The sequence below is a fragment of the Rhinolophus sinicus genome, linkage group LG05 (assembly GCF_036562045.2).
Source record: "Rhinolophus sinicus isolate RSC01 linkage group LG05, ASM3656204v1, whole genome shotgun sequence".
Taxonomy (NCBI): domain Eukaryota; kingdom Metazoa; phylum Chordata; class Mammalia; order Chiroptera; family Rhinolophidae; genus Rhinolophus; species Rhinolophus sinicus.
This window is the reverse complement of record NC_133755.1, coordinates 24,799,805-24,811,822: the sequence shown is the minus strand read 5'-3', so window position 1 is coordinate 24,811,822 and position 12,018 is coordinate 24,799,805. Positions and strand designations below refer to the sequence as shown.

Genomic DNA, 12,018 nt, shown 5'->3' with positions numbered 1-12,018 from the left:
CAGTAAACAATATAATTTTGTCAAAATGAGTGGTTGACATTGTTATATATAATGAGAAAAGAGAGGAATCTTTGTGGATTGATGTAATTTGGGAAGTCTTCATAAAAGGAAAGCTTGAGTTTCTTTCCAAAGGATGGGTCTGATTTGTTACATAAATATATATTTATTCTGTTGTTTTCCTAACAAGAATACAATTTGATTAGCCATAGTATTGGTTGCAATTATAAAGAATAAACAAAATGTTTTTGAAAGTTGAAAATTAAGGATTTGTAGCCAAGTGTCCTGCACAAATATAAATTGATTTCTGAAAATGAGAAAAGTGTGATGAAATTGTATTACTGACCTCAGCAATGACTAATGAAGTATCACTTCTTACAGGGCCGCAGTGACTTGTGTGGGAGCATTTTATGAAAAAATGGGGAGAATGCTAGGCAGTGCATTTCCAGAAACAGTAAATAATCTTTTGAAATCTCTGAAAAGTGCAGAGGTAAGTTCTTTTTTTTTTAACTAAATTTATTGGGTGACAATGGTTAGTAAAATTACATAGGTTTCAAGTGTGCAATTCTGTAATACATCATCTATATATCACATTATTTGCTCACCACCCAGAGTCAGTTCTCCTTCCATCACCATATGTTTGACTCCCTTCACCCTCTTCTACCATAGAAGTTTTATAACAAATATTATTTAAATGTTCTGCTTGTGGCAGGAGTTTTATGTCAGTTAAAAATATATGTTTATTTGCCTTTTTTCTGTCACTGTGGTACTCATACTACTTAGCAAGAAGGTGATTTAATGTTGTTACTTGCAAAAAAATTACTTGCCCCTTCTTTTAATGTATTACCTCGTATTTCAGGGAAAAGGGAAAGTGTGCTTTTCCTTGACAAAGAATGGATCATTTTTTTATTTAGCCTTAGGGATGTGTTTGCATTGCCATTTTACGTTTTGTGCCATAGCTAATGTACTAGTTTCCTGGGGCTGCCGTAATAAATTACCACAGACTGGGTGGCTTAAAACAACAGAAATTTATTGTCTCACAATTCAGGAGGCCAGAAGCCTGAAATCAAGGTGTCAGGAGGGCTGTGCTTCCTCTGAAGCCTCTTAGGAAGAATCCTTCCTTGTCTTCTTAGCTTCTAGTGGTTCCTGACAATCCTTGGCACCCCTTGGTTTGTAGATGCATCTCTCCAACCTTTGCCTCCCTGGCCCCACGGTGTTCTCCCTATGCATCCCTGTGTCCGATTTCTTCTCTTCTAAGGATGCCAGTCATTGGGTTAGAGCCCACCCTAATCCAGTATGATCTCATCTGTACTTCATTTCACCTGCGAAGACCTTATTTCCAAATAAAGTCACGCTCACAAGTAACAGCATTTAGGACTTGAACTAATCTTTAGAGTGGAGGGACTCTATTTAATTCACAGCAGCCAATATCAAGCGAAAATAGTTCTGTTTTGTCATGTCAGTTTGGTATTGCTTCTGAAACTTCCTTGTTAACTTGGAGTTAACTACAAATAGGCTCAGCCCTGGATGCTCGGAGTCTAATTCCCTTGTCAAGGACAACAAAAGATTTCTTGGACAACACCTCTTCTGGGAACTATTTATTCATTTATCAAATAAGAACTGAGGACATATTGTCAGGCATTGGGCATATAAAGATGAATAAGACATGGTTCCTGACCTCAAACAGCTTACAGTCTAGTGAAAGACACCTATGTTTAAATATACTATTAGAAATATGAATCAAGCACTAGAAGAGTATGAAAACAAGACTGAATTTGTCACAAGAAAAGGAGAATTTGGCGTATCCGTGACAAGTTTTTTGAATGTGTTGATGTTTTCTTTCTCTTTTAGATGGTTTATATTCTTAAGTACTTTTTCCTTAACCTTTCTGAAAGTTGGGATCCTTGCGATATGGTACTGACACTTTGCATTTGTCTTCATGTCCTCATTATGTTGCACTTCAACAGGTCATAGAAACATTGGAATGCATTTACTTAACCTACTTTCTCAGAAAGATACTATTTAATTGAAGTTAGTAATTATTTTTATCTTACAGGTACTTTCTAGAATATTGTATTTTTTATTACATTATTGTTTACAATTTAGAAGTACGGCCATTAAGCCCGGACAGTTCTTGTGTTTTGATATGCTCTTGTTTAAATGTGGAATTTGCTTTACAACGTAGTTTTTAAGTTTTGCTTTGTGTTCACGTCTAGTCTCAAGGGCGAAGTGAAATCTTAATGAGTCTGCAGAAAGTTCTAAATGGACTGGGCGGTGCCGCAGCTTCCTCTCATCGGGATATTTACAAGAATGCCAGGTCCCTCTTGACCGACAGGTCGATGGCTGTTCGATGTGCAGTTGCCAAGGTTAGTCCTCAGCCAGTTTATAATGCTGCTCATTATCCTGCTTGCTCTTAAACAGACAATGATTTTTTTCTTTTAAAGAGTTAAGATATGATTGCATAGTTTTTGTCCCCATGGATTAGTTTCATTTCATTCTATATAAATAGAATCATGTGGTATGTACTCTTTTTTTCTTTTTTTTGTTGGGGGTCTGGCTTCTTTCACACACCATAATTATTGTGAAATGCATCTACGTTGCTACACGCTCATTTAACAGTTCATTTCTTTTTATTGCAGAGTAGTATTTCATTGTATGGCTATACCGCCATTGGTTTATTGCTTCTTTTATAATGGACATTTGGGTTGCTTCCAGTTTGGGTTATTACAAAAAAGTCTGCTGTGAACATCTGTGTACAAGTTTTTGTATGGACAGTGCTTTCATAGCACTTGGGTAAAATACCTAGGAGTGGAATGGCTGGATCATATGCTAGATTTATATTGAACTTTTTGAGAAATTTCTACTGTTTTCCAAAGTACTTGTGCCATTTTACATTCCCACCAGCAATGTATGAGATTTTTCACTTCTTCTACATCTTCATTAACATTTGGTATTGCCAATCTTTTTAATTCTAGCCCTTCCTATAGAGAAGTACAGACATGTCATTGTGGCTCTAGTTGGCGTTTCCCTAATGACTAATGATGAGCATATTTTTAGGTGCTTATTGGCTGTCCATATCTTCTTTGATAAAGAGCCTATTCAAAACTTCTGTGCATTGTTTTATTATTTGTTCCCATTATTGAGTTTTATGGGTATTCTATGGGTTCTTTATATATACTGTATCAGATACATTATTTGCAAATATTTTCTCCCAGTCTGTAGCTTGTCTTTTCATTCTCCAAATAGTGCATTTCTAAGAGAAATGTTGAATTTTGTTAAAGTCCAATTTATCAGTTTTCTTATATGGATTGTGCTTTTGGTGTTGTAGCTAAGAAAACTTTACCTAACCCAAATTTTCTCCTATGTTTCCTTAAAGTTTTATTGGTTAATACTTAATATATGATCTTTTTTGTGTTAATTTTTATATATAGTGTAAGATATGAATTAAAGTTCTTTTTTTTTCTTTGCATGGATATCCACTTGTTCTAGCACCATGTTGAAAAGATTGTCTTTTCTTCACTAACTTGCCTTTGCACCTTTGTTGAAAATCAGTTGTCCATATAAATGTCGGTCTGTTTTGGGCTCTTTATTCTGTTCCATTGTCTATCTTGATGTCAACACTTTTTTGATTACTGTACCTTTATAATAAACCTTAAAATCAGGTAGTTAGCCCTCCAACTTTTTCTTTTTCAAAATAGTTTTGGCTATTCTAGGTTCTTTGCATTTCTATATGAATTTTAGCTTATCAATTTCTACAAAAATAGCATGCTGGGATTTTGATTTCGGTTGCACTGAATCTATAGATCTATTTGGGGAGAGTTGGCAGCTTAATAATATTAAGTTTTCCAACCCATGAATATGATATATCTCTCTTCATTTAGGTCTCTTTGATATCTCTTAGCAACATTTTGTGGTTTTGAATGTACAAGTCTTGCACATCTTTTGCCAGATTTATTCCTAAATAGTTCATATTTTTATGCTATTTTAAATGGTATTGATTTGTTAAATTTCAGTTTCTTGTTGTTCATTACTAACATATAGGAATATAGTTGATTTTGTACATTGATCTTGTATCCACTGATCTTGCTAAACTGACTTATGAGACGTTTTAATAGATTCTATCAGATATTGTATATAGATAATCATCTGTCCATGAATAAAGACAGCTTTATTTCTCTTCGTATCTGGATTCTTTTATTTATTTTTCTTGTGTTATTGCACTGACTGGCTAGATCCTTTGTAGAGTGTTGAACAGAAAACATGAGAGCAGACATCCTTGTCTTGTTCCATATCCTTCAGGGGAAAACATTCAGTCCTTCACCATGAAGTATCCTGTTATTATAAGTCCTGTTTTACTTGATGATCTTTATCAGGTTTCGGAAGTGCCCTTATATTCTTAGCGTTCTAAGAAGTTTTATCAGGAATGGATGTTGTCAAAGGACTTTTGATTTAAATTTGATTTCTTGTGTTTTTTCTGGTGTTGCTGTCTTCTAATTAAACTCTTTAAGATAACTGTAGATTTTACATGCAATTGTGAGAAATAACATAGAGAGATTTTAAAAAACTTTTACTCAGTTCCTTCCATGGTAATATCTTGAAAAGGATAGTATGATATTACAACCAGTATAATACAATAATGAATTGACACAATCTACTGATCTTTTTCAGTTTTCCTCAGTTTTACCTATATTCTGTTAAATGCTTTTCAACATCTATTGAGATGATTCCATGACTTTTTTTTTTCAGTTTGCTAATGAATTACAGTGACTAGTTTTAGAATTTTAACCAATCTTTCATTCCTAGGATAAACCCCACTTGGTCATGATATATTACCCCTTTTATGTATTGTTCGATGAGAGTCACTACAAGTTTGTTTAGAATTTTGCATGTATGTTCATGAAGGATATTGGTATGTAGTTTTCTTCTCTTTGAGTGTGTTTATCAAATTTTAATATCAGAGTAATAATGGCCCCATAGAATGAGTCAGGAAGTATACCCTTCTCTTCAATTTTCTGGAAGTGTTTCTATAGAATTGGTATTATTTCTTAAAATTTTGGTGAAATTCAGCAGTACAGCTCTCTGGGACTTCAGTTTTCTTTGGGGGGAAATTTTAAAACAAATCCAATTTTTAAAGTAGATATTGGGTTATTTAGGTTATCTGGTTTTTTTCTTGAGTGAGTTGTCCATTTCATCTAAATTGTCAAACTTATTGGCATAAAGTTTATAATATTTCCTTTGTCCTTTTAATATATATTGAATCTAGTGACATGACCGCCCTCTGTCCAAATTTTGGTCATTTGTGTCTTCTCTCTCTTTTTCCTCTCCTGTCTGTCTAGAAATTTGTCAAATTTATTGGTCATCTCAAAGCAGCTTTTGGTTTCATTTCTATCCTTTTTTAGTTTTCTTGATGTCCTCTCTTATCTGTTACTTCCTTTTTTTCCTGCTTACTTTGTCTTCAATTTGCTCTATGTCATATAGTTTCTTAAGTGGAAGCTAAAGTTATGTATTTGAGACCTTTCTTCTTTCTTATATAGGAGTTTAGTGTTAAACGTTTCCTCCTAAGTATTGGGACCTTTCTCAAGACTGTAAACTGGGGCAGGTGTGGGTTCACCTTATTTGTTTTCCATTTTTTAAGGTACACTGTCCTTTATCTCCTGCTGTCCAGTGTCTTGAAAACTCTTGTTTCATATATTTTGTCCAATATTTTGGTTATTTCCAGGAGGGTAAATCTGGTTCTTGTTATTCCATCTCTGGAAGTGGAAGTTCTAGGATTAATGTACTTTTTTAAAATTCCAGTGTCTACTAGAACTACAGAATGAAGCTGTGTTCATGTGGACTGCTGAACTGGAAAATATAGCCACTCTCTGCTTTAAGGCTTTGGAAAACTCAAATTACGGGGTACGAGTGGCAGTGTCTAAACTCCTAGGAACAGTCATGGCTACAGCATTGATGCCAAAACAAGCAACAGGTATCGTTGTTTGCCAAGCCCTGATCTAAACTGTAACAGATACTTAAAAGTATATGGAATGCTTCATTCTATATGAGTTATTCCTTATAGGCAAATCGCTTTAAAGGATTTAAACTTTTAGGTATCTATGTCTACTTTTTCACATAATTAAAGTACCCGAATGGCATTTTTCTTAGTTAAGGCACTTTTATGATGATATTATGCAAGATAATATGTGGTAAGCATGTTGGAAATATAAGCAAGTAGGTTTATGAAATAGTTTTGTATAATGTTCAAGGGACTGGAATCTGGCTCTTTATGTGCTTCCTTACTTTAAATCTCTGATGACTAGATCCCCATTTATAGCGTTGCATTATTTTTTCATTTTTTTTCTTGACCATCATTGTAAGCAGAATCAGAGGCAGCATTGATTTTTCATATGACTTCCACTGTGCCTTACAGTTTAACAGAGATGCTTCAGGGACAGTTGTGTATAGACGCTGAGCAAACCCAGCTCTGCTGTTGTTCCCACCCCTACTTTTTCTCTATACAGTAGAATGAGAATCAGATGTTATGAAGTCAAGGCCTAGCTCTTATGTTTATCAGCTGTGAAAGCCTTTGAACTTTGGTCTCTTCGTTTTTAATAATTATTTCAATCTGTGAATTAGATGGCAATGATAATGATAGGTAACATTTATTACGTGCTAATTACGTGCCAGGCACTGAATTAAGTATGTAACAGAATTGTTTTATGTAATCCTCACAAAACCCTATGAATTACAATTACTGTTGTTATTCCCATTTTATAAACAACAAAATTGAGGCTTGGAGAGATGGTGTACTTGAGTTCTCATAAGTGTTCTTACTAAGTGTCAGAGCTAAAATTAAAATCCAGGCGGTCAAATTCTAAAGCCTACATACTTAATCATGAGCTTTATGTCTCTCACACAGAATTTTTGTGAGGATTATGTTTGCTACTGTATGTGAAAGGACTTTATAAAATATGAAGCTCTATACCAGGGATGGCAAGTCAGTTGCAATCCAGTGACATTTTAATCCATTGGCAACTGTTGTATAGAAAGCATGGTCTTGACAAAGTTTCTTTATGTCCATCTCAATTGGTAATGAAGGCTGTCTGTGATCAATTAGCAGTATCCGCTGTGGAAATGCTTTGTCCTTGTGTTACGCATATCAAAGTTAACATCATTATTAGTCTATTCTGTCGTAGAGTTATTGAATTGCTTTTAATTTCTGGTTCCTTCTATTTTTCTTAGCATTTTTGCTTCAAATTGAATTTATTTTTACTAGTACGTTGTAAATTTTAAAATAATAAGAAAATGAAATAACCCTGTCTCCTTTGTAGTAATTTAGGTACACTTGAAAAAGAATTCCTTGCATTTTAAAGCTAAATTGTTAGAAAATATGACTTAACTAATAGCGAAATAGATGGGCTTATAAATTTGCTTTTCTTCCTAAAAGTAATGCGCCAGAATGTGAAGCGAGCGACATTTGATGAAGTCTTAGAACTTATGGCGACAGGATTTCTACGTGGAGGGTCAGGTTTCTTAAAGAGTGGTGGAGAAATGTTAAAAGTTGGAGGGTCTGTTAATCGTGAAGTCCGAGTTGGAGTGACACAGGTTTGTAGTACATATCTATCGATGAATTCTGTTCATACCACTCGTGAAAATTCATGGAAGACTTATGAAGTTTCATAACAGTATACACAGAGAGATTTTTAATATTTTCTGATTCCTTTCAAAACATTTCTTTTACCAAATGAATGAATTACATTTAAATTCCAAATTACATGCTTATATGGAAAGGTATATATTTAATGATGTGTAAATAAGCGTACATCTACAATATTTATCTAAATACCTAAATTTTCCCAAATTTTTCTAGTCAGAAAATCAGATGTAAAATAATACAGTTTTAATTGAAATTGTATTCAGGTAGCTTGAGTCCTGTAGTAGATTTTAATGTACAACATCCCTTTAGCTAAAAATACTGGTTAATACTTTGGATTTCCATCAATGACTAGTCACCAATGTAATTCTGAAATTAAACCTAACTTGGAATTATAATTTAAAAATTATAATTGAGAATAAGTAAGATGTTATGGTTAACGATCTAATAATAATTAACGTCTAATACGATGAAATGTTTCTTTGTGATCTTATTAGTCAAACCACTCCAGCTATTCCTTATTCCTGAAACAAGCGTAAAATGGAAGTAACCATTTTTATCTTATAGTCATAATCAAGTATTTTGTAGTTCTAGGTCAGTATTTATTTAGGATGTTAAAGTTCTTTTATTCTTATAACCTATTACCTTCTTCATAACCAGGATGAATTCAGCTTTTTCCCCCCTTACCACTGTCTACGTCCTTCCTGAAGCTATTGTCTTAAGAACTATTTTTAGTCAAAGATACTTCTACGAGTAATTTCTACACTAGTAGTACTAAAAAGGTCTCATGTTTTAGATTTTCTCTAGTTTAATCTCAAACATAATTTATGTGTATGCCATCATTAGTTATTTCTGTAGTTGCTTTATCTGTAATTTCAGTTCATTTATAGACATTTATTTGAAGTTGTATCTTTATTTATAGGCATATGTTGTTTTCGTAACAACACTGGGTGGTCAGTGGTTGGAACGTAGCTTTGCTACTTTCTTGTCCCATGTACTTGATCTGGTTTCCCATCCTCGGGCAACGCAAACACATGTAGATGCTGTGTACTCAAGAAGATGTGTCTCCTTTATCCTAAGAGCTACTGTGGGCAGTTTGCTGGGTGAAAAAGCCCAGATTGCAGCTGCCAAAGAAATATGCCAAGCTATTGGAAAACAAATGAAAGCAGTAGGTAAGGACTAACGTAATAATGTGTATTGTTGTTGATTACCTTCATCATTTAGTTCTTTAGTATTATTCTTAATGGATATTAATACATCTGATTAGTTTATATATTTTTCTGTAGATTTTATTGAGTGCTCTTATTTGATACTAAACCAACACATAATTTTAGTGAAATCGTTTTTAAGGATTTGGGTAGCATGTTTGTAGGATTAGGTTTTCTATTTTATTTCTAACACCTGTGGTGATTTTATAGCTGTTCTGGTATGCCGTGGCATTGGTTTGCTATCTTTTAGGCATAATCAATGGTGATTTTTGGGCTGGGAGCCTTTTTATAAACACAGTTGTTGGAATTTTTTCCGCTCCCGTAATATGAAGACGTAGAGGAGAACAATTACAGGTGGCTCCTGGCCCACTACAGGGTACACTGTGAAGCCTCTGTAACTCATAAGTAAAATAAGTTATTTCCTAAGAAATGTCAATTTTATAAATTTTTTTAGTTTAAGACACAGTTATAGAGTAAATGAGATCTCAAAGCAGTAATTCAGGGTTTGAATAATGAGTGAGATAAGGTTCCTGCCTTCACAGAGCTTAAATTCAATTAGGGCACTAAAGCAAGGTAAAATATAAATTCTGTAAGACTATTTAGTTTTATCACTGTTCAGAATATACATTAATTTTAATCAGGCAAATTATATTGCCTAATAGAGGTCTTTAGAAGTAAGAATTTAATGAATAGATAATAATCAGTAATTTATATTTAGAGAATATATATTAAATATTTCATAAAGTTAATAAATAAATTCACAAATAGTTTAGTTATAGTTTTTGTTGTTTATAATAGCTTACTTAGCAGAGCATTTTTTAAATGTATAGGGCTAACTGACAATGATGAATTTTGAACTAAAGGGTGTTCAAATTCATGAGGTATTGTTCTTTAGATATGTTTAAATAGTAATCTATCCTAGATTCACAATTTGAAAACTCTTTGTACATCAGCTCATTGAAGAAATGTTTGAGTGCCAGAAACACTGTGTCCAATGGTGGGAGTAAAATAGTGAATCCGATACAGATAGCACCTGTTTAGGGAGCTTATAGTTTAGTAATCAAAGAAAGAGTTAATGCATTTCCCAGTCCAGAAATACCTAAGAATAGTTAATTAGTTATGTTAATCTGTTGTATTCTATATTATGTGTTTTATAGTCTATTAATTCATAAGGAATGCAAAAAAGGTAAAGTTTTGCTGTCATTTAAAGATGATTAATCTTAAGAAAATAGATTAGCCATTTGATTTAAGAAATCCTAAAAGTAGACTTAAATATAGTGCCATATATCTAGAATTTATGGGCCAGAATGTATTCTCAATTAGTAATTTGACAAGGGGTTTATAGTTGTTTCATGTTAAATACATTCCAAGTCTAGTGGAAGCTAAAAGGTGAGGGGACGGGGCAGCAAAGCTAATGGGGACTTTGAGGAACATTCCAGTAAGAAGTTCTAAAGCCACTTTCCTTATAGATCTACTTTCTGGTCAGAAATTTGATGATGCTACTAACGTATTGCAGTATTTGAAATAGCAATAATTATAATAATAATGATAATAATAACTACACCAACAACTATAATAGCTGCTGACATTTACTAAATGTTAAGTGTATTGGGGGCAGTACTGTGCTAAATTCTTTGTATGCATTCATTTAATCATCGCAGTATTCTTTGAGATAGGCACCTTTTCAGTGGTTGAGGAATATGAGACTTAACATAAGTTGAATGTCTTGCCCAGTGTCACATAGCTAACATGATTGGTGAAACTGGGACTTAAACCCAAGCCTTCCTTCTCCAGAGCTTGTGCTTTTGAACCCTACAGTTTGTTGCTGCTTACTAAGGTTAGGTTTTCTCACTAGAAGCAGACAAAATATCTCCGTATATATTTAAGCATTGTTGTGAGGTCATTAAACAATGTTTTTAAGTGACTTCGGTGTTTAGTTGCACAAACTTTCTGCTGAGAAATAACTACCTACATACAACATTTTTAACACTCAGTCATCAAGTGGGATGATCTAACAATATAAATTATGTAGATCAAAAGAAATTGTGTCACAGTTTAATTCACCCTCATCAAATACATGATTTTGTGTTTCCAGAAGCAGTAGTGAATGACACTAGTGGTGAAAACAAATCTGGAGCAGCAGATATCGCAGCAAGTCAGCATGTGATGGTCTGTGCACTCCAGGAGCTTGGGAGCCTGGTGCAGAGCCTCAGTGCCACCGCGTCCCCTCTTATTCAGGAAGCATCTATAGGTATGAGACCTACTTACGTGCTGGAATGTTTTTTCTCTGTTTTTAAAAGTCATAGGTGTGATTGATATTTACCTCTAGCTTAGTTGCTTGTCATCAGATTAGTAGTTTAGATCATTTGTTAGAAGTTGAGTTTTATTTGACTTAAAATTCACTGCAGTAGTCAATCTCGAATTAAATACGTAGTGAAATGAAATTTGGGGAGAAATCAAAAAAGTCGTGGTAGTTTTGCTTCTGATAATTGGCTGAAATTTTATTGAATACTTTCATTTTATGTCAACATTTATATTTTATTGGATATAATTATACTATTTTTTTGTAAAAAATGCTTTTTTGAAGTATTCTATTTATGAGGTAATACCTGTGTTTTTGGCAAAGTTCTGAAAGTATCTGTGTGAAGCCCTAACAATTTTGGTTTTAATTATTGTGTTGTATATAGCCTTCTAGTTTATGAAATCATTTGACATCATTAAAATAGAGTAATTTTTTGGTTATTTGGTTTTTAGGACTTTTGGAGACTGTGACTTCCGTGCTTCTTCATCCCAGTATGGCTGCTCGACTTGCTGCTGCATGGTGTTTGCGTTGTGTGGCTGTGGCATTACCTTTCCAGTTGACACCTTTTCTAGACAGGTGTGCAGAACGGCTCAACAACTTGAAAACTTCGCCAGAAGCTGTTAGTGGATACAGTTTTGCAATGGCTGCCTTATTAGGTGGAGTTCATCAGTGTCCACTGGGCATTCCTCATGCCAAGGGAAAGGTGAGAAGGAGATCCTAGAATTGCAAGTGTTATCATGTAGGTGTTAGTCTTTACGGGAACACCTTCTGTGTTTAATGTGGAACAAACGACAATAGTTTTACCATGATAATGTAAAATATAGTGTCCTGTTAATGTAGAGTTGACAGACCCTAATTAAAATTTGATATTACATTCT

At 33.8% G+C, this 12,018-nt stretch overlaps 1 protein-coding gene across 4 annotated transcripts in view; it reads left to right on the top strand.

The window, feature by feature from the left end:
• The window catches only part of HEATR5B (HEAT repeat containing 5B), a 74,274-nt gene that overhangs the window by 6,535 nt on the left and 55,721 nt on the right, over positions 1-12,018 (top strand). For all 4 annotated transcript variants that reach the window (XM_019741998.2, XM_019742008.2, XM_074331895.1 and 1 more), the window contains exons 4-10: positions 379-487; positions 2,214-2,363; positions 5,794-5,965; positions 7,424-7,581; positions 8,553-8,802; positions 10,934-11,089; positions 11,593-11,843. In XM_019741998.2, the coding sequence (XP_019597557.2) occupies positions 379-487; positions 2,214-2,363; positions 5,794-5,965; positions 7,424-7,581; positions 8,553-8,802; positions 10,934-11,089; positions 11,593-11,843 (1,246 nt within the window). The remainder of the gene's footprint in view (positions 1-378; positions 488-2,213; positions 2,364-5,793; positions 5,966-7,423; positions 7,582-8,552; positions 8,803-10,933; positions 11,090-11,592; positions 11,844-12,018) is intronic.